This window comes from Herpailurus yagouaroundi, unplaced genomic scaffold, assembly GCF_014898765.1.
Source record: "Herpailurus yagouaroundi ecotype Mexico unplaced genomic scaffold, PumYag 184, whole genome shotgun sequence".
Taxonomy (NCBI): domain Eukaryota; kingdom Metazoa; phylum Chordata; class Mammalia; order Carnivora; family Felidae; genus Herpailurus; species Herpailurus yagouaroundi.
Window position 1 is genome coordinate 41,293,518 of NW_024412415.1, and position 23,104 is coordinate 41,316,621.

At 45.7% G+C, this 23,104-nt stretch overlaps 1 protein-coding gene across 1 annotated transcript in view; it reads right to left on the reverse strand.

Moving 5' to 3' along the window:
* TMEM266 (transmembrane protein 266) overlaps nucleotides 1-23,104 on the reverse strand; it is a 130,058-nt gene that overhangs the window by 55,419 nt on the left and 51,535 nt on the right. The window contains exons 2-3 of the mRNA XM_040493350.1: nucleotides 18,409-18,539; nucleotides 14,183-14,371 (exon numbers count right to left, since the gene is read on the reverse strand). Coding sequence (XP_040349284.1) covers nucleotides 14,183-14,371; nucleotides 18,409-18,446 — 227 coding nt within the window. The 5' untranslated portion in view covers nucleotides 18,447-18,539. The remainder of the gene's footprint in view (nucleotides 1-14,182; nucleotides 14,372-18,408; nucleotides 18,540-23,104) is intronic.

Genomic DNA, 23,104 nt, shown 5'->3' on the forward strand with positions numbered 1-23,104 from the left:
ACGAAGCCTGTGCCCCACTGCTCTAATCCTGTTCTTCCACTCTGTGCCAGCTCCACAGTCCCCTCACACTTGCTTTCAACTACCAGTCCTTCAGCCAGGCCCACCTGGGAGTGACTTCACGAAGCCCCAATTTTGCACAGGTTCAAGAGGTACAATTTGCATCATGGTGTATGTGAACCCCAGGACCCCAGGGTAATACACAGGGAGATGGACTGGACTAAAGATGGAGGGAAGCCAACCTCTAAAAGAAAGGGACAGAGTATCTGATGAAGAGCAGATGCCTTGGGGCCGGGAGACTGGAATCTGCGTTGTGGTCAGTGGTTCTTAACACTAGCTGCATCCTAGGACCACCGAGAGAGCTTTAACAATTCCAGTGCCCAGATCACACATCAGACCACTTAAACCACAACCTCTGGGTTGAGACCCAGGCCTCAGAATGTTTTGATCTCCTTAGGGGGTTCCAATGTGTGGCCGAGATTGAGAACCACTGCCCTAGGTCTCCAGGGACCAGCAGCATCAGCATCATCTGGGAGCTGGTTAGAAATGCAGAATCTTGGGCCTTCTCCGTGCCCTCTGAATAAGGGTCTGCATTTCAGTGAGATCCCAAGTGATCTAGGTGAGAACTGCTTTGAACTTAGCAAGAGGTAACAGGTATTTCAGGAGATGGATGGAGCACAGCAAGGGGAGTCTGGGAGCAAGAGAGATGAGACAATGAAGGCAAGCAGGTGCCAACCCAGGCCCAAGGGAGTGGTGAGGCAGGCAGGTCCTCTGGAGGGGCACCAGCTCAGGGGAAGAAGGTGGCAGGGACACTCACTGAGACTGAGTGTGTGCATTTGTTTTTTTTTTTTTTAATTAAAAAAAATTTTTTTTAACGTTTATTTATTTTTGAGACAGAGAGAGAGCATGAATGGGGGAGGGTCAGAGAGAGGGAGACACAGAATCCAAAACAGGCTCCAGGCTCTGAGCTGTCAGCACAGAGCTTGATGCGGGGCTCGAACTCACGGACCGTGAGATCGCGACCTGAGCCAAAGTCGGCCGCTTAATGGACTGAGCCACCCAGGCGCCCCTGACTGTGTGCATTTGGGGGCGAGGAGTGGGGGGCGGTGGGGAGTGCCAAGGCCTTCCTTAGCCATGGATGTGAGGCTGAAGCCTGAATCCAAGAAGGCTCTGGGCTTCTAGCTCCTTGAAGAGCAGGACCATGGATTCCAAGCCTCCAGGACAGAGGATGGGTTGAAGCAACAGACTTTCTGGCTGAGGGATTGTTTGGAAATTCCAGCCTGCTAATAAAATTCCTGTGAAATTCAAATGACTCAGACATTCCTAAGAGACTGTGTTTTAGCAGAAAAATAGAATGTGTCCAGTTTCGAAATACTCTTGAGTGGTTAAATAATGACTCAAGGAGCTTAATGGGCCAGAAGGGAAATCAGCATTGACTTGTTAATTAGAGAAGATACTTCCTTCAGCATCCTGCCCAATCAAGGCCCTGGCCCTGGTTCTCAAGATGGTGTTATCCCTGGAATTGTCACCAGAGGGCAGGCGTCTCCCAATTTCATATCTTGGTACAGCAAGGGGACAGCTCCAGGAGGCAGGATTGGGCTGCCAAAGTCTGTAAATACCAACAACCAGATGGCATCTCCTGGCAGGTAGGCAGGTGTTCTACCGTGTTCCTGAGGTGTTCCACTAGTTCCTGAGGCCTCAGAGAAATCCTGGGTGGGAGGGGAGGCTGGGTACCTTTGCTGCTTCTGCTTTATATTCTTAGTTACCTTGATAACAAGTTTGAGAGAATAACTTCTAGAAAATTAAAAAGAGCTTTGGCAAATTTCTGATGTACTTTTCATGTGAAGTAAGGCCACGGGGGTGGCCAGAAGCAGGCATCTCCAGGTCACTGCTCCATCAGGCAGCATTCCCAAGCCTGGCACTGGAACAGCCCCTTTCTGAGAGGTAAAGCAGAAACACAAGTGCCAGGATAGCAAGGGCTCTTTGCTCCTGTGGGGAGTGGCCTCTCCTGCCCTGGCAATCCACTAAGCAATTGGGCCACCGTGACTGCCAGGCTGGTGTGGCTGGGAAGATGCACGATAGGAGAAGGGGCAGTGGCTAGAGTCTGGGGAATGTGGAGAACCTTCAAATTGTTCAAAAAAGGTGCTCACAGGCAGTGGAGAGGCATGGTGTCCCCAGAGGAGGTAGCAGGCTACAGAAAAACCTATTTCCCTGTAGGCAGCCAGACCAGATGGCCTTGTCAGTCCTACATTATGATTTTCATCCCATCAAGTCTCCAAAGAAAGGAGCTGAGGGAGGGGGTGGAGTGAGTCAGAGGCCTGTCTGGTAATGGGAGCGGAATGAAGTCTGGAGCACTGGGATTCCCTACCTGCCCCTAAATGCTGACCTTGGGAGGCACTGCTAGATCTGAACCTCAGAACCCTTCTAAGCTGCAGAGCTCTCTTAACAGTAGATGAAAATTTTGGCCCTATGCCTGGAAAATGCATGAAACCACAACACTGTGCATAACACTCTAAGGGGTGCATGGACCTTCTGGATCTCACTGATGATCTCACTGATTAAAGGATACCTGGGTTCCAGGTTCAAACTCTGAGTCCCCTCCTGGCCCCAAGTGCTCCAATTCTGTGATGTTGAACATCTGGGGCTGGATGTCGCAGACTTGGTGGCGGTGCCAATGTCCACAGAACATCCCATGGCCCCACTTTACTCGTCTTTACTGTATTTATTCCAGATGATTTAAATTTTTTTTTTCAACGTGTATTTATTTTTGGGACAGAGAGAGACAGAGCATGAACGGGCGAGGGGCAGAGAGAGAGGGAGACACAGAATCGGAAACAGGCTCCAGGCTCTGAGCCATCAGCCCAGAGCCCGACGCGGGGCTCGAACTCACGGACCGTGAGATCGTGACCTGGTTGAAGTCGGACGCTTAACCGACTGCGCCACCCAGGTGCCCCGATATTCCAGATGATTAAAACACTGTCAGTGAAAGCCATGAGGCTGACTTTAATCCAACCTCTGGCATTGACCTATGCTTGATTCTTACTGATTTAACAAACACTTATACAGCATTTACTATGAAACAGGAGCTTTTCTGAGCACTTTACAAATGTTAACTCAGCTAGTTGTTTTAAGGCAATTCTTTCCATTTTTTTCGCTGTTAATGAATGGTGGGGAAAGCTAGACTTTTCCACCAATTGGGTTGGGTCACAACTGGAATTTCCAAATCACGGCCCCACGACTGACTGAACTCTGAGTGTATTCTTTGAGCCTTAGTGTCCTAATCCCCCAAATAGGAGTATTATCTTCCTTTGCAGGCTTGTTGTTCTAAAATATTAAAAATAACATATGTAAAGCCCATAACATAGTGCTCACTACATGCCTATAATACGTATCTACTATGATGATGATTTAGGTATGTGGGCATTAGAAAAGGGGTTAATTATCTAAATAAAGGAAGTCTTGACATTCATTCCATTCCATGCATGGTCATTATGTGCCCCCTAAATGTCACTGTATTAGGTGATAAGCACATGAGAGTGGACAAGGCCTTCATCCTCACAGAGCCTGAAGCCTTGTAAGTGAATTCTGACTAAGGAGTGAGCTCCTAGTACTAGTCCACTCTGAAAAGCAAAACAAATAAAGGGAGAAGAGAAACAGGAGAGGGAATGAGCTCACACACATAGGACTTCTCCAAAGAGACAAATATCCACTAGTGATGATAACTCCATGCCCACAGGGATACCTTTTTGCTAAATATCTGAAATGGTTTTTGGGGCTTCTTTCTCTCCCAGGGAGAACCAGAACAACAGGAAAAGCACTGTCTGGCATCCTCTTTGTTCCTGTATCCAATTCCAGGAGGCAAACCACAGCGGTGCACACAGACCCAGAAATATGAGCACATAAATCTACTTCGTGTAACAGGAACTCTCAGGTTGGAGGTGAGAGATGACTGTCTCAGCCATTTGTGGGAACTAAAGAAACTGGTTTCCATACTGGCAGCTTCAGTTCTGCAATCAGAGCTAAAGGTTAGCCCCATTGCCTTGGGGAAGAGAGGGCGGCATGCAGCTGGGGTCAAATGCAATCTGACATTTGCTTGTCCAAGAATCTCAGATTTCTTGCATCCTCTGAAAGGCCAACTCTGGGAAAGACAGCAGGGTGTGGCAGTAAGAGCTTGAGGCTGGGTGGTAGGAGCCATCACCTACCTTGGTGAGTCACAAAACCCCCCCTCTGGGGATACAAAGGCCCACACACACCATGGACTGGCTGCTCCTACCTGGGGGGACCAAGGGTGTTGTCCACATACATTTGAAGGGTTGCTACAGAGTTCAACCTGACTTATTAGGCAGTGGGGTGCTGTTGGACCAAGTGGCTATAAAGGCCCCTCCTACCTCAAGAGTCCTCAATTCTCAAAACTGGCCACAAATCTGAGACTCTCCTTTTGTCATGCTTTGCAGTAGGGATGCCTGGGTAAGCTTCCTAACCAGATGGGAACCAGTGGGCTATAGTTTTCCAATTCTCTCTCCAGCTCTTCGGTTCTGAGCTGTGGTTTGGCAAGGCAAATCCTGAGCCAACCACACTGCCCCTTCTTCTATTTGGCCAAAGTGTGGGTTCCAGGTGCCTCCACAGATGACTGAGGACCCCCCAACACCATAAATGCAGCTCACTTTCCCTGGGGAACTTGTCCTCGGGCTTAACACTTTGCCAATTCCAGGCAGCTCTCACGCATTGGGTAAAGGTGGTCAGAGGCACTCTGACACCACCTAGTGGTAGCCTGCAGCCGTATACCCTGCACCTGTCAGAGGCCGTGTGGATGGGCAGTTTATTTTGCTGAGAAATAATAAATCTGTGGATTTATTGCCTTCTTAACCAAAGAAAAATCTTTGAGGTTTTTGGACTACAGGAAAGAAGCTAACCTGGAAAATTTCGCCAGGAAATTTTTTTAATCTTAATTAAACCTTTATTGCTTGGCTGGGGCATCAAGAAGAACCTGCCTGGAAGCCTTAGCCTACTAAAAATATAAAGGGTCCCAGGTCACAGGGCTTGGGGTCCAGCTGGTATGCCACAGGAAGAAGTGGTGTTTCATTACAGACAAATCTTACCGACATCACAAAAATGGATTAATGAAGCTCCTTTCAAACTTTTTTCTCCTTGGGGGAAAAATGATACAAAAGACTTTGCCAGCCAAGTGAAGATACAGAACTTCTAGACTGCATTTGCAAGGTCATGGCAGGGATGAACCTGCCTTTTAGCCCTGAACTCCAAAAGGCTTTTCCTTCTTCTAAAAGGACACTAAAATTGTACTAGGTGGAGTTGCCATGTTCTGAGGCATATCTGATTTATTTTCTCTAGGATGACTTTGTGAAGGGTGTGTGGAATTTCTGAGGTGGGCCAGCCACAGATCACAGCCTTGCATTCTGGGGTCTGAGAAACCTAGTGCCTCCCTTGTGGCTTATCCTTGACCCCACAGAGGTCTGGGAGACAGCCCCTAATTCTCTCCAAACAGAACTGGCTTCCACTTCTCTTCATCCCTATCTTAACACAGCCCCATCCATTCACTCACTCATTCATTCAACTCATTCCTTCTTTCCATCAACACTGTCTCTGTTCCAGGCTCAAAGGATCTGATCCTTGCCCTGAGGGAGCACATGATCCAGCACTGGAGGCAGACTGGTGAGCGGACGAGTAGAGTCCAGTGTCAAGAGTGTTGAGATAAAGGGAGATAAAGGGCTAGTGGTACACAGAGATGAGGCCCTACCTTGGGTGGGGTGGGGCACAGAGGAGGAGGAGGAGGTGGTCCTTGAATGAGATAGTGTAAGGAGAAATGAGAGTATTTTGGGCTGTGGTTTAGTAGGTTCCTCCCCTTCCCCTTTGCTTCCAGCTTGGTTTGCTGGCATATCTAAAATTAGTTTAGTTCTTATTTAAAGATGTTGCTATATTGGACCTGTCTCCCCACCCCCCGCCCTCCCCACCTCCAGTCTGACATCTGAAAAACCATTCCTGGCACCTATTATGTTTTTTTTCCTCTGACTGAAGTTCTGACAGAAATGTGCCAATGGCATCATCTTTAAGTAATAACATCCCTTTCTGTCTACCCATCCTTCCTCCAAGCTTCTGATGTCAGGACTTTAGCCCTGACCTCTCACGTTAGACCTTTTAAAAGCCTAAAATATAAATAATTACAAAAGACTGAGTATCTTTCATTACTTTATTTTTATATTTTTGACAAAGACTATCCCATCATGTCTCATGACTCTCTCTGCACCCTCTTTCCACCAAAAAGATGGACAGCACTATCTTTCTTTGTGGCCACAGAGTCTCCTCTGTAAAACGGGGGTGAATAACTCTTGCCTTGTACTGCCTTCCTCAACACATTCTATCACCATCATCTCCCTAGGGTGGAGACTCTGGGATTCTCTGAATTTTCTCTTTTGTGGCCTCTTGTCCAGCCCAGACTCTGTAATCCAACCAGGATTTCAATGTAGTGTACCTGATTATAGAAGGTAGAACTTCCAGTCTACAACATGAGGTAGCCTCTTGCAAACCTAGTTTCCCTCTTCCAAAAGTGGACAGTTGGTTCGCTGAGAAGCAATTCTGTGCCTCACTTCTGCATCATTGAATGGGGTTATGTCCGATGCCAAAGAATGAGAACCAGGTAAAGGAGGCTTTGGTTACATGGAAACATAAGCACTATTCACCAGGATGACAAACACAAGTCAAAACCGCATCAAGTGAAAGAATCTAGTTGACTAAGTTATAGAAGAAACAGTCTAAGAAGGCAGACATGTTCCTAGATCTTTCCCAAATGATGGTAAGAAAAGCTGAAGAGGGGCACCTGGGTGGCTCAGTCAGTTGGGCGTCCGACTTTGGCTCAGGTCATGATCTCACAGTTAGTGAGTTTGAGTCCCGCATCAGGCTCTGTGCTGACAGTTCAGAGCCTGGAGCCTGTTTCAGATTCTGCGTCTCCATTCTCTCTCTGCCCCTCCCCCGCTCACACTCTGTCTCTGTATCCCTCAAAAATAAATAAACCTTAAAAAAATTAAAAAAAAAAAAAAAGAAAAGCTGAAGAAAAGATCTAATTCTGGATCAAAGGCTATGAATGGAGACTTGGCTCTCTTAATGGCTGTGGTAACTAGGGTGATTCTCCAATATCCATCCCACTTCCACCCAAGTAGGTAACAGCAATGTGTTTTGGGAAATGATACAGTTCAAGTGGTGGGTCTGACTGGCCAACACATTTTCCCATATCCTTTGTGACCCAATTCCAGCCAGTGAGACATGAAGAGAGAGCAGGTAAAGGTTTCTGGGAAAGTTCTTTGTTGCTCTTAAAAGGGAATAATGGGCAGTCATTGTCTCTTACCAGACATGAATGAGGAAGGCAGGCAGCCCTCTCGCAAACTGAAGGAAACCTTACAGCGTGAGAATGAAATCAACACTGTTGGCAACAGAATGGAGAGATGGAAGGAATCTGGTCCTTGTTGATGCTGTTCAGACTCTGGAACTGTGCTCCAAGTTACATGGGTAATGAAAGTCCTCATTATTGAGTATGAGATGGGCTTTCCTTTGTATGCAGTTCACAGCAGCTGGCTGATAGTCACTGATCCTTTGTGAGAAGGGTGGTATAATGAAGAGATATTAAGGCAGCAGAAATTTATAGGACCCGGAGATGGCAGAACATGAGGGATGAGGGCAAAGGAACTGAGCTGCTCCCCCAGGTTATTGATGTAGTACAGCATTGTGACCAGCTCAGGTGGGGTTCAGACATGCTCAGATACCTTCTCTGTTCCCCTTCTTCCTGTCTCCTGAGTGTTTACATCTGTGGACATACATGAAGACTTTTTTTTTTTTTTAAGTTTATTTATTTATTTTGGGAGAGAGAGAAAGACAGCTAGCGAGCTGGAGAGGGGCAGAGACAGAGGGAGAGAGAGAATCCCAAGCAGGTTCTGCACTGTCAGCGCAGAGCCTGACAAGGGACTCAAACTCACGAACGGTGAGATCATGACCGGAGCCGAAACCAAGAGTTGGACGCTTGACTGGCTGAACCACCCAGGTGTCCCAAGGTTTGTGTTTTATCACTACTGAAGGATGAGGCACTGGTCAGGGCGGGAAGAGAAAGATTGATGACACAGTGGCAGGATGTGCCAGTGCGGCCCTTTGCACTGGATTGGATACTTGGTGGTAAAGAAGCAAAGGTCAGAAGCACATGGGACCAGAGCTGTGGCCACAAGCAGAGCCACTTCTGGGTTCACTGATAGTAGAGTACAGTCTGGGGGTGGGTGGGAGGGTGGCTTTTCTTCCTCACCTGGCATGGAGCGCACACTGCATGGGTACCCTGTGGCCTTGTGGTTTCTGAAGTCCCTGAACTCGGCACAAGCATTTCCATAATGGATACTGTTGATGGCAGTGGGTTCGCAGGCAGTGGACATGGATAAGAGGAAGCCAGGGGAGGTGGAAGGACACAAATTCCAGTGGTGACCACACACCTGACTGACTAGCTGCATGGAGCTTTGGTGTCTTGGAAACCACTGGCTCCAGGTGAGGCAGCAAGGAGGCTCAGAGTCTCTCTAAATGAGCCAAAATGCACATGTAGCTCATTCCGGTGGTAATGGGTTGCGGAGGCCAGGCAGCTAGGTGTAAGTACATGGATTGGAGCCATAGAAAATACATTTTGGGAAAAGACAGTTCAGTTTCAGGCTGAACTGGATGTGGTTCCTCAGGCTGGACACGAGTGCTCTTAATGAAAGGGCTATTTTTAGCAATGACTTATATGGGGACAAGTTTGTGACCAACTCAGAAGAATAGATTATTCCACAGATACTTGTTAGGATTCTGAGGTGTGTTTAGGATCCCTGTGAAGACATCCAGGAAGCAGTTGGATATAAGCCAGTAGTTTGAGAGAGAGAGATCTACACTAGAGACATGGCTTTGAAAGTATAAGTTGAGGGGTGCCTGGGTGGCTCAGTCAGCTGAGCGTCCGACTTCAGCTCAGGTCATGATCTCATGGTTTGTGAGTTGGAGTCCTGCATCAGGTTCTGTGCTGACAGCTCAAAGCCTGGAGCCTGCTTTGGATTCTGTGTCTCCCTCTCTCTCTGCTCCTCCCCCACTCACTCTCTGTCTCTCTCTCTTTCAAAAGTAAATAAACATTAAAAAAAAAAAGTACAAGTTGAAAAATATTAAGTTATGGGACTGTATGGAAGTATCCAGTGTGTAGAATTAGTAGAGAGAGAATGACCAAAGACAGAAAATGAAGAGCTCCAACACTGAGGAACCAAGCAGAGAAAAAACAATTTTTAAAAGGCTTAGAAGGAAGAGCCAGAGGGACAGGAAGAAAATCAGGAGCTGGCATAGCAGCTGACACAGGGAGGCTGTGATTCAAGAGGGAGGGGTGGCTGACAACTTCAAATGCTGGGCAGAAGATAGCATAAGGATCCCAGCAAAACATAGGCCGTCGATGACCCTGAGGAGAATAGTTGTCACAGCACAGATGAGGCTGAAGCTGGATTGAAGTAGTCTCAGGAATGACTGGGAGGGGAAAGGGGACACGGCAAGTGCAGATGAGGCTTTCAAGAAGTCTGGCCACAAAGAGGAAGAGAGAGAGGGTGGCAGCTAACAGGAGACGAGCAGTCAAGGGAGAATGTGAGAGACCCATGTGCATGCCGAGTCAGAGTGAGGATGCAACTGATGGAACCACATTCAGGACAAGGTGGGAGGGGAAGGGAATCAGAGCTCAGAGACAGGCCCCAGAAGGAGCGGGGAGGACTGAGGGGGTGGGGTGCAGCCCCACTGGAACTGTTTCTACTTTCATAGCAGGAGCAGAGGAGGTCATCTGCTGGGGGCAACAGGGAATTTGAGGAAAATGGAAACAATCTGAAATAACCACTGGGGACCAGGAGTGGCAGCTAGCCAGGACCACAGAGGAACACTGTAGGGCAGAACCAAGAAAGAGAGACTAGAGACATTGAGTCTGAGGAGGTGCTATTATGGATCGAATGTCTGTGTCCCCCCCCCAATTTTATGTTGAAGTCCTAACCCCTCAATGTGATGGTATTTGAAGGTGAGGCCTCTGGGAGGTGCTTAGGCAAGGTCAGGGTGGGAATAATGCCCTTATAAGAAAAGGAAGAGACCAGAGCTCACACTTTCCCTTTCCTCACATATAATGAGGAAAGGCCATATAAGGACAGAGAAAGAAGGTGGCCATCTACAACCCAAAGAGTCCTCGCCGGCCCTGTTGGCACCTTGGTCAAAGACTTCTATCTCCCAGAACTGTGAGAAAATAACATTTCTAACGTTTAAGCCACCCAGTCTATGGTCTTTTGTTATGGTAGCCTTAGCTGACTAAGGTGCCGATCTGGACAGATGTCTCATTTTCCTCCCTGAACCATCAGCAGCCTGGGTGTAGAAATGAAGAGAGTAGACAGTGGGTAGCTGTGTAGTCTGGGCTCTGCTACGTAAGGACAAAGGGCTCTTAGGAAAGTCAGGGAGCTTGATGGAGATGGGGCTTTTCCCCACTGACTGTCTCCTGTACAGTCCCTGCTCCTTCTTCACAGGGCTTTCCTGGGCAAAAGGGAAAGTGGACTTAAAAGCACCCCAACAAGTTAAAGGTATCTGAGAGTGTAGCCTCGCAAGGCACGTTAACCACAGTCACAACTGTGATGTTATAAAGGGATAGGTGACAAACAGAAGCCCAATACTGCGAGCCTGAGTCAGGAGCCAAGAGATGAAGCTCTATTTCAGACTCTGTTGCTGTGTGACCGTGGGCTACACACAGGCGTCCCAGGGCGTCCAGGGCGTACTGGACTCTGGAATATTAGAATATTTAGAATAGATGCTTTCTAAGGTCTTTTTCAGCTCTAACATTTTCAGGTTCTGGGTAATATAAAAGCATTGAAATATTGCTAAGTTCAAAAGAAGTGAATGGTGGGGCAGCTGGGTCACTAGGCACTTTCCTGCTGGGGTCCCTGAGATCTCTTCATTTCCTACAGACAAGATTCACATCTCTATATAGCACTGCCTGTAGCAGTGTTAAGAAAGAGACAACAAGTACAAAATGGAGTCACCTTTGCTAAGCCCCACATCAGCAAACTGAAACTTAATACTTAGCCTAATTGTAGCTTCAGCCTCTCCCAGGAATGTAACCTTTAACCAGTCAACCTGGAATTACCTGCACCGGTAATCTTCCTGACAGACACCCCCCTCGAGCCACCGCCCCCCCCATCCCCTGAAGGAAGGTGGCCTTGCCCGAAACAATCCATTCTTTCCTAGAATAACTTCCTTGCCCTGACTCCTGCCTATACAAGCCTTTCATTTTACACAGCTCCTCAGACCTCCTTTCTGTCTGCTAGATAGGGATGGCACTTGATTTGTGAATTGCTGAATAAAGCCATTTAGATCTTCAAATTTACTCAGCTGAATTTTGTTTTTTTTAACCGTAGAAAGAGGTGTTTTTGATGAGACTTACGTCAAACCTTTTTGAAGGCTGACCTGAACTGTAGGTAGTGTTATTCTGCAGCATTTCAGAAAAGGCCAGGTTGGAAATTTTGGGGAAACCCCAGGAAATGCAGCAAGAGCCAAGAAGCCTTGTGAAGAGAGGCCTGTCCCCTCTGCAGTATGCTTTTGTTTCTCTTCCTCTTCCTCTGGCTTCTGCTCTGTGCCTGCTCTTCCTTCCTCTGGGAAGCCCTCTGGCTGCCAATGGAGCGCCTCACTGAGAGCTCCAGCAGCTAGGCAAATCCCTCCCAAGCCGCTTCCTATTTACCCAACAGGAGCGGCTTTCCAGGGCACACCTGGAGGCTCAAATCAAATCAAGAGCCTCCCTGCCTTGCGGGCACTTCATTTGTATTCTCCCTAATCAGAAGAAACCCTGCAGAGGCCTAGTTCAGGAGCCAGTGGAATGAGAAAGCAGAACTCCTGCCCTCTCTGGTGCATGGGAGGGAGTGGCACACGCCATGTACAGTGTGCCCATAGGCTGCATGTGTGGAAATTGCCCTGAACCTGAATCCTTGGAGGCTTTCCCGGTTCTTTCCCCACCTTGACTGTAAACTTGAAAAAAAGGGCCTAACACTGGCTCCGGCTGGGTGAGAAAGGAGTCCCTGGTGATAAAGGAGCAGAAGGCAAACAAGCAAGGCCCACCCCCACCCCCAGATGGGATATGTGTGACATTCCTCAGGTACTCCTGGCTGCCCAAGAACAAAGGAAAGAAAACAAATGGTTAGCTGATAAGAGATCACAGTCATACAGTACCTGGGTCTTCATCGATTTACAAATGTCTTAGTAAATTACAAGAAAAAGGCAATCTTATCTATAGCCTAATCTCCAGAAACCTACAGACTCAGTTTCCAGGAGCCCCTAATATCACCCTCCCCTCCACAGTGATGTGGGGAACAAAGTCAAGAAGGAAATGGCAGGTGAAATTAAATTTCCTTATAACCTGCAGCCCATTGACAAATACTTGAGGCAAATACAGAGTATAACATTTCTCTAGGAACCCCCTTCCCTCCTAATGTTAATGCCTTACTAGGGGGAAAACAACCTTAGCTTGACAATAGCAAAGCCCCTGGCATCTTAAGAGTCTTCTTTAGCATATCAAAGTACTTCTGGAGGCCTCCCTTTTGTCTTTAGGGGGGGGGGGGCGCCAGCTCCATAGTATATAACCAGTCTCTCCTGAGGACCCAGAGCAGCTCTTTCTGCCTCCTGGTCCTGTCCCACTGCTTTAATAAAATCACCTTTTTGCACCAAAGACATCTTCAAGAATTCTTTCTTGGCTGTCAGCTCCAAACCCCCACCAGCATTCCAAAACCTCACCATTGGGAAAGACTGGAACCTGTTATCAGGCTGCACTCCTACTTTTGGCCACCAGACTGCAGTGATATGCATGATGACCAGGGAAGGACCTAGTTTACAGGCCCCAGTGAAAATGCATGGCTCTTTGTTCAATAACTATTAATTTCAAGGCTGCAGCAGTAAAACATTAAACTAAAGATAGGGCCTTTGCAAATGCACAGGTCACATGAGAATGAGGCTGGCCCTGGCTGGGGCTCGCGGACCTGGAGATCCAGGAGAAGCCAGCCCTGCCATCAGATGGGTGCTGATAGTGCTCGGGATTAGTCTGTCACCACTGATAGGCATCCCTTGGCCATCTCCCACCTGCTTGCCTGTCCTTTTCCCCCAGTGTCCTGCTGACTCTATGCACAATACTTAGAGAAAATTATATTTTCAGAGAAAGCCACTAGGGTACAGTTTTTGAAAAAGGTGCATGGTTTCACAATTGTTAGGAAATTTCTCTCGGGAAGTGGGAGAGCCTCTCTGGGAAACAAGCACAGAAAATCCAAGGTCTGCAAATTTAACTTTAGCTAAGCCCTCTCACTTACTTCTAAAATAACCCAGCAACCTTTCATTTTTATATTCAAAGCAGCCAGCATGTTCCAAAATATGTACAGACACCTGAGAAAGAAGAGTGGCCCAGAAGTGGCTCCCAAGGTCCTGGTCGATGTTTAAAATCCTGTATCTGAGAACAACAGGGTGGGGCTGGGAAAAGTCTGACCTGCCCTGAGACCCCAGGACCTGTTGTTCCTACCCTTCAGGTTCCCCCAGGTAAAAGGAAAAGTTAATTGGGGAACAAAGGCATTCAATCTGCTTTGAATCTAACCACTCCTTTGAATCAAGGACTAGCATATCCTGCAAGTCCTCCCAGAAAAGGGAGCAGGAAAGTCCACAAAGTTCCTAGCTAAATGGTGCTACATTCCCTTACACACTCACATGTTACTGCATGCAGAATGCTTTCTTCCCAGCCTCTTCCCTGGTGAGAGTTGGCTGATAGAGGAGAGCAAGTCCAAGTCTACCCACTATGGGCTCTGTGACCTTGGGCCAGTCCCTAATCCTTATGGGTCTCCTGATTCCCAAGTGTACAGAGAGGAGGTTGGATGGGCCACTAAGGAGCAATTCAGTCCTGAAACAATTTTATGAATGTCTGAGTCCCAAGTAAATGTCATATTAGAGGTTGTCTAGCAGCAACAGATATTTTCTGTACCTAAAACATTTTTCTGTGGAAGCAATGCCTGAGGAGAAAAAGAGCTCGGGTGGCAGATGTGAACCTGGGGTCTCTAATCTCTGTGCTGCTTCATTGGAGGTACCCATGGATTATGGGGGTTATGCAAAACAGACTTCTTAGCTACTCAACAGCCCCAGCACCTACCCTTCTCTTTGGTAATCTTCGTCCAGATTTGACAGGAGCTGAGAGCCCGCAGCGGAGAGGTCGACTGCAGCCAGGGGCAGATCACGATAGGCAAAGTTCACCAGCTGCACGGGAGCAATGCTCTTGGTTTCTTCGTCTATTTGTTGGGAGATGATCTCAACTTCAGAAATTCCTCCTTCTATGGCAGGCCTGAGTTGGGGAGAAGGGCGACAGTCAACCCTTAAGAACAAAATAATTTTTCTACTCTCCAAGGAAAGGAGGAGGAAATGCATCAGAATGTATGCTGTGCTGGTGGAGAGTAGAGAAGCTTGAGGTCACCATTCTTACACACTGGCCACCTAAGGGACTGGACTGAAGCCCCATTCTCTTCTACCAGTTGGGGAACAGTGGAAGAATGGAAAGAGGAATTGCTCAGATCTAAAAATATGAGCTATGGAGGCAGGAGCCTTATCAATGGGGCTAAAGACCCAGATGGAAATTCTGCCAACCAGAAAAACCAGGGCTTAGACCTTTAGGATTTTTGGTCCCTAGAGTTTATATCGGAGTAATATATTCTTGTAAACTGTCTCCTGGGTTTCTGTGTACAAGTCCTTTGAAATGTTTCTACCATCTATACCACAATAGAGAAGAGAGGTTTCTGTTCATGACTGGATGTACTGCTGGTGGTCGTGGAGCCCATCTGGAGAGACAGAGTGAGCCTTGGACAGCGAGGACAGCAGGAACCAGCTGTCACTGGGTGCCACTCCCTTCTTACTTGAATTGGTCCTACTACTCTCTCCTTTTAAGGTTGAGAGTAGGAAATGGAGGCCACTTGATCAAACATCTGTGGAGTTATCGGTCTCCTATGTCATTGTCAGGCTAGGGCACTGCAAATAACTGAACTCTGGCATTACAGGGCTTCTCATCCAGGGGCAGTATCCCCTCCCAACCTACCAGGGGATTTCTGGCAATTTGTGGAAATTTTGGCTGCCACACTGACCACAGGAGGTCACTATTGACCTAAGTAGGAGTGGACATTACACATCCTCTGCCCAAACACCAAGAGACACCCTGTGGAGAGATGCTGGGCTGGATCATTTTGCCTTAACTTCCTGGGGTGCCATCTTTGCTCCCCCAACACACTCCTGACCCCATCTTATCCTGTAGAATCTGAGGGGCTGGGTCTTATGCCTCAGGCCAAACAATGAAGGTCAGAAAGAAAAATGGTGTGGATGGAGAGGAATAAAAATTAAATATTTGGGGAAACACTGAGAGGTCAGTTTGAATACTGAAGTGGCAGCCAGTCTTGGCAGCTGTGTCTGGGCTCTGGTGCCCCATCTCTAATGCTGACTTCCATTGGACTTCTCTACAGGTGAAACAGAGGCTCCTTAAGGGTCATTCTTTCTTATGCTACAGTCTGATATGGATATGAAATATGGGGCACCAAGTGGCGGGAGGAGCTCTGCAGGGACAAGTTCCTACATTCGGGTGGGGGACTCTAAATTCTAGACTTTTCTTTTCCAACCATCACTGAAATCTAACCAGTAATACACAGTGGCAGTTATCCAGGAAGTTTAGAGCTGAATTTGCCTATTGCTCATTTGATTGATTCATCCAGATAATTGAGGAAATGGTGGGATTTTTATTTGAATGCCCCAGGTTGGCAGCCTAAACTACCTGGATTCACCAAGTAATTTCCAATGCCCCAATTCTCTTTGGTAGGCATTATTTAAACCTTTGCTTTTTGCTACCTGTCAAGCACAGATAATAGTACTCATCATTGTATGACATTTACAAAATGACTCAAGATCTTTAGACAGAACAGTCATAGGATAGGAGGCTTCTGTGTTTCTCAACAACTGAAATACAAGTGGTGGGTGTTCAGTGGGGGAATCCTGGCTCCTCCAGGTATTTCCAAAAAAGTAGATGCTGAGTTGGGGTGCCTGGGTGGCTCAGTCAGTTAAGCGTCTGACTTTGGCTCAGGTCATGATCGCACAGCTTGTGAGTTTGAGCCCCACATTGGGCTCTGTGCTGACAGCTTGGAGCCTGGAGCCTGCTTCAGATTCTGTCTCCCTATCTCTCTCTGCCCCTCCCCCACTCACACTCTCAAAAAATAAACATTAAAAAATATTTTTTGAAAAGTAGATGCCAGGGGCGCCTGGGTGGCACAGTCGGTTAAGCGTCCGACTTCAGCCAGGTCACGATCTCGCGGTACGTGAGTTCGAGCCCCGCGTCAGGCTCTGGGCTGATGGCTCAGAGCCTGGAGCCTGTTTCCGATTCTGTGCCTCCCTTTCTCTCTGCCCCTCCCCCATTCATGCTCTGTCTCTCTCTGTCCCAAAAATAAATAAACGTTGAAAAAAAAAAAAAAAAAGAAAAGTAGATGCTGGGTTGAATTTTTTGTTTTCTCTTGGACTACTCAAGGAAACTACGGGTGGCTTAACTGAACAGACAGAACTTTTTGATTAATGGGATGTTCATTGAGGGCTGGGGTGAGTTTCTGAGACTAACAGGATGTGGCTCTGAGAAGCAGGGAACAGGGTACTACTGCCTTTCTTGTTCTCTGTTACCCTCCTGCCAGTGGCCATAGCAGCCAGCACCATCTCTGGTCATGTGGTCATCTCAACAGGAGGAAACAAGGCCTCCCTTGGTAGGACTGAGGGTCCCACAGTTCATAGCCTGGGTATTGATACAAACCTCTGGTCCTGGATATGAAGAACAGCATGATGGACAATATGTATTAATGGCCCCATTCTTCACCCCTCCCTTTGCCATGTGACTCCATAGAACTACTCCCATCAGAAAGAAGAGTGTGTTTTTCCACCCTTGATTCTGGTTTTTTTTTTTTTTTTTAATTTTTAAAAATACTTATTTATTTTTGAGAGGGAGCTGGAGCAGGGAGAGAGAGAGGGAGACAGAGAATTCAAAGCAGGCTCTACAATGTCATCGTAGAGCCCGACGCAGAGCTTGAACCCATGAACTGTGAGATCATGACCTGAGCCAAAATCAACAGACACTCAACTGATTGAGCCACCCAGGTGCCCCATGGGTTCAGTTTTATGATTTGTTTTGGTCAAAGGGATGTCATGTTAGCAGACATGACACAAGCAGAGGCATGAAAAGACACTTGAATTTCTGCTTGTGATTTTGTGTATCTGATATTGCCATTAGAAGGTGACCAGTCTAGCCTAGGGGAGGCTGAAAGGCACCTTGAGCAGAATCCAGTTTCACCTAGATCAGCTGATAGAAGTCAAGCCCCATAACTGAGAGTGATCCCAGATTGGTGGAACTATCTAGCTGGCTACCCCAAACATAAAGGGATAAATACATATTGCTGTATTCTATTCAGGTACCATGGTTGGTTGGTACACAGCATTACTGTGGCAATAGATAATGGGTTCCTGCTCCAGATGACAGCAGCCAGTCCCATAAACAGGCAGGCTGGGGCAGTGTGGTGTAACAGAAAGATTGCTGTTCTCATCTTGGTATTTTTGCCAATGTGTTGCAGGACACAAATGATTGACCACTTTGCTGGTATTTGGTAAGACTAGGTGGTGGTCAATGTGGCGTCTTAGATTTTGGGAACTGAAAGCACTTCTCCCTTACAAGTTCTGCCCTTGGTTTCATAAAGCCTGCTTTTAGAAACCCTCTCACGATTTCTAAATTTCCTTGCCAATTCTCATTTTGTTAATTCACCTTAAGTACTTCCTAATCTTGTCTTGAGGTTTGCTTTTGAAGTTTTCCTCATTTTCTGAGGCCTCCTACTAGAGGAAGTGTGTTTAGTGGTTGTCTGAATCAGAAGATCCTGTCTTATGGAAAATTTATAGCAACAGTTTTGGACTGCAGAATTCCTCTGTTTTTGTTTTGTTTTGTTTTGTTTTGTTTTTTTGTTTTTTTTTTTTTAAGAGAAAGAGGGGCAGGAGTAGAGGGAGAAAGAGAATCTTAAGCAGGCTTCACGCTCAGTGTAGAGCCCGATGCAGGGATCGATCTTATGACCACAAGCCCAAACCAAGAGTCATACTCTTAACTGACCAAGCCACCCAGGTGCCCCATCCTTTGCTTTTTCAAACCAAAAACTGAGATGACATTAGTGGGGCAACTCAGAGAAAAAGCTTAAATGTGAGGTTCAAGGACAAAGTCACCTGGAACGCCTCCATCTACATAGGGCTGAGGAAGAAACTGTTGGTTGCACCCATGATTCTGAATTACCAACTCAGCATCCACAGAGAGGAGATCCTGGTGTTACTTACTGTGGATTGGTCATGTTGAAAGATGCAACCAGAGCCATGGGTTTTCTTGGTGTCTACTGTGGCTCAGCTGTCTTGAAGCTTGCTGTCAGCATTTCTAAGCGTGAGTTCTTACAAGATATACAAAATGGTACCTTGAAAACAAATAATTGAATGGTAGGAATTTATCACACTCAGATGTCAAACCAAAGTCCTCCTAAGCTCATCTAAAAATGGAAGTCCTTAGAACTTTGTTCCATACAGCACTTTTCTTCAAAGTTATGTTTGAACACAGTACATGTTGAAAAGATTCTTACAATTACCCTATGGTAGAATAGGCAGAATTATTTTTCAGAGATGAATAAAGAAGTCAAGAATGACAAAATGACTTTTCTGTGTCACACACAGATGATGGGAGAGCTAGATTGGACCCAGTTTTTCTGACTTTTCATCTATAGCTCTTTCCACCAAATAGCCATGCCTAAGCAAACCAGGGCAATGTTCTACTCCAGCTTTGGGAATCTCAAAAATCTGAAGTGTCTTCCCACAAGGAGAGAGGCAGCATACCCTGGAGCCAGACTGCCTGGGGTCAGAAGCCGGCTCCCACTTATAAGCCTTGTCACCCTGGGTAAATTCCTTAACCCCTTTGTTCCCAGTTTCTCCACCTATAAAATAACAATGAAAACAGGACTAACTAAATGAGTTAATGCTTGTGAAACACTTAGAATAGTGCCTGGCATGTAGTGTTGGCTTGTATTATCACAAGTATTATTTTATAAATTTAGATTACACAGTCTGTTGAATCTGAGCACATTCCAAAACATTTGGATGGCTGGGTGTAAGATTTCCTCTTAAAATTTGGATTAGGTAAACAGAATATACTTTTCTATAAACCACTGCTATGGCACCACCTGGAAGTCTTCTAAGAGACAGTAACGATCTGGCAAAAAGTACACAAAGAGACAGATCTGGGTTCTGGGTGATTGTGTACAAGTTACAACAGAGGGTATTCCAATCCTTGTGGAGACTGTCTCCTATTGCAAAATGCTTTTCCTGCAAGGCAGCAACATGAGAGCAATCCCCTCTCTGAATCCCAAAGCTCAGCAATTAGAGGCACTTGAAAGGGACAGACAAAGTCTCCTTACATCATGTAAAAGGAAAAGACGCTCCCAGGGTGAAAAGTATCAGGAGATGGTTGGTAAATCTGCAAAGTGGGGAAGCTCCTTCAAGTTTAGTGTAATTAAGAAGTGACAGTTGAAGTTAAAAGTACATGAGGAAATTTTGGGAAAGTCTTACAGTAGTTACTCTAAGAGAGATGGGGAACTCTAAGAGAGTAGTTACTCTAAGAGAGATGGGGAAGAGAGATGGGGAACTTTCTAAAATTAGAAGGGCTTCAATATATGAAGCCACCGTTTCCATATCAGATGGATGTGGGGCAAAAAAAGAAAGGGACAACCACATGTAGTAAGACGGTTCTGAACATTAGAATCAAAACTCTTCTTTACAGTATTGGGAATTGTGAATTAATTGTATACTAAGCTTTAGACACATACATATACATATTATTCCATAATAGAGACATAGTCGGTCCCAATCTTTTTTGTTCTCTTTATAAAGCCTGAAGCTAAGAAACACCCTGGTAGGAAGACTGGTCATGTGGAGTGCTTCAACTCAAATGACAATGAAGCCAGGATCAAGGTACCCACACATGGGAGACCAGCTGAGCAATGCCCCCTTCCAGAATGGGGTTTTCACAAGTTGTATCTCCAAGTGAACACTTTACATGTTTCATAAGGTATTAACCCTATGAAGGACATAACAGGAAGATCTTTGTTCTTATGGACCTTCCAGTCTGGTTGGGCTGACAAGTTTGAAACACACAAAACTTGAAATTTTGTGTGTGCCCTTGGTAGTGAATGAGTAAAAATGGATAGATCTATATTTATAAATAAAAAAACACCAACTACTGCAGTAATATAGTATGGCCAATGATGAGGGAAACAAAGGCAGAAGGAAATGGCAGGTAAAATTAAATTTCCTTATAACTTGCAGCCCATTGGCAATACTTGAGGCAGGCAGAGTAAAAAGTTTCCCCAGGAACTTCACTGTCTTAATGCTAATGATTTGCTAGAGGGAAAAACAACCTTAGCGTGACAATAGCTAGGCCTCAGGGATCCCGTGAGTCTTCCTTAGCATATGAAAATCTCCTGGACTTCCCCCAACTCCTAGTTATGTAAGCAGTCTCTCCTCAAGGTCCTGGGCAGTTCTTCCTGCCCAGGGGTCCTGTCCACATGCTTCAATAAAATCACCTTTTTGCACCAAAGATGTCTTCAAGAATTTTTGTTGGCTGTCAGGTCCGTACCCCATGAACCCGACTATCACCCCTAAAACCTCATCAGCCAATAGAAAAGAAAATTATTTTTAAAAACTCTTTGACTTTTTAGGAAGGAAAATTCCAAATATACATTATTACAGGGAATTACAAAAAGGACTTCCAGTTACCTATCACCTAACTTCAACAGTCATCAACTCATGGATAGTCTTGTTTGCTCTATATTCCTGCCCATTCCTCACCCCTCATGATGATGTCATTTCATTCATCTATAAGCGTTTCAGTATGTAGCTTAAAGGATAAGGAATCCATTTAAAAGATATACCATAAAATCGTCAATGCTCCTAAGCCAGCAATATTTTCTTAATATTGTTAAATATCCAGGCATTGTTCACATTTCCCCATTTGTCCTATAACTTTTTTAAGGTTTATTAAGTCAGAAGCCAAATGAGGACCACATGTTATGACTGGTTAATATATCTCTTAAGTCTCATTGAATCCGTAGGTTTCCCCCTCTATCTCATTTTTTTCCATGCAATTTATTGGAAAAACTGGGTCATCTGTTCCAAAAGTTTCCCAGTCTGGATTATGGTAACTGTAACTCTTTCATGTCATGTTCCTGTCCTCTACCTTTCCTGCAGTTTTTGGTTAATCTATAGACTTCAATCAGATTCAGGTTCAATTTTTTTTTTTTTTTTTTTTTTGCAAGACTGCATAGGCATGAAAGTGTCATGACTTTCATCAGGAGATACATGTCTTTTTTTTTTTTTTTTTACGATTTTATTTTTAAAATACACCTAATGTGGGGCTCGAACTCACAACCCTGAGATCAAGACTCACATGATCCACCAACTGAGCTAGACAGATGCCCTAGGAGATACTATACATAATATCTTCTTGTTCCTCTTTTTTGTGATATTAACAGACATTGATGATCACTTCCCAGATCCATAAATTCATTAGGATTTGCAAAAGGGGCATATTATGATTTGTATCATTCCTTCTTCATTTATCAGCTTCTATGAAAACAAATCCTCCTCACCAACTATTTGATTCCCCTAACATACATTTCACATAGAAAAGAAAGGATAAATGCTTAACTTCTTCTGTTTATTGATTTTCAAAATAATTAATTGGTATCATTTATCCTCCAAACTTATCAATGAGATATTTTTTGTTTTCCACAGCATCATGGATTTAACCATTCACTCAGCAGGGGTGGAGTGAAAGAGCAGACTCCCTGGTAAGCAGGACGGTAGTTTCCTGAGGAGATGTGGGAGTGGGTGAGAAATGACTGGCATCTCCAGTACAAGATAAAGATGAGGCAGGAGAGAGGGTAAATCATATGTGGATGGACAGTGAGTAGGTGTGGGACCCAAGGAATTTAACAAAAATCCCCTACCCCTGGACAAGCAGAGCAAGACTAACTCCATTTTATGCTACACCCATTATCTCATGTATAACCCCCACATGACCTACTTATTGCTTAAGACACTCCCCCACCCTAGTCAAGCCTCTGAGCACACCTTTACTGGAAACTGGCTCATATAGGAATGCGGAACCCCTAACCGCCAAAGAATGTAAACCCCGCCTTTTGCCCGCCAAACTTGCGCGCCAATTCTGACCAGAGTGATAGGTTAGTTCAAACAGTTACTATAGGGTAAATTGTAATTCAATTGGCCACCTGCGTGTGGACTGACATGACTATGCAACTTTCTGTGTGTGTTACAATCTCATTGGCCACTGGCCCCTATAAAACTGCTACGCCTCTTAACCTAGGGGTCCAAGTCCCTGCTCCACTGTGTCCGGTATACTTGGGCCCAAGCTCGAGCTTGCAATAAACCCTCGTGCGTTTGCATCGGTATTGGCTCCTTGGTGGTCTCTTGGATTCGAAATCGGGGGCATTACAGTAGGCTGCTTCAGTCAGTGGTTTTGATCCTTAACAAGCAGCACATTTTAGAAAGCAAGTTCCTTGAAGGTGATGTTATTTAAAAATAATATTCTCCAAATAAAATAACCCCCAAAGCACACGCCTAGCATGAAGCAGGTGTAGTCTAGCACTCTATAAATGAACATCTGAAGTGCAAACCTGCTGTCTCATAAACCTAGTAAAAGCAGAAGAGAAAACCTGTTTTGGATTTACAGGGTCTGGCTATGGTGGGTGGTGAGGCTGCTATTTTGACTTTAGCAAAATCCCAGTTTCTTCCACTTGTTGCTCATTCGTCTTTGTAATTACCAATATCATTTGCTTGTTCCAGCCAGATCTGCAAAATTCAAGCTGGCATCCTAGGAATGTTAAACCTGAAAAAGGCTTCTAAAATCAAGTTGTCAGTTCCCTCACTTAACAGATGAAAAAGTCCATAATACAGCTCACCTGTCCCCAGAGGC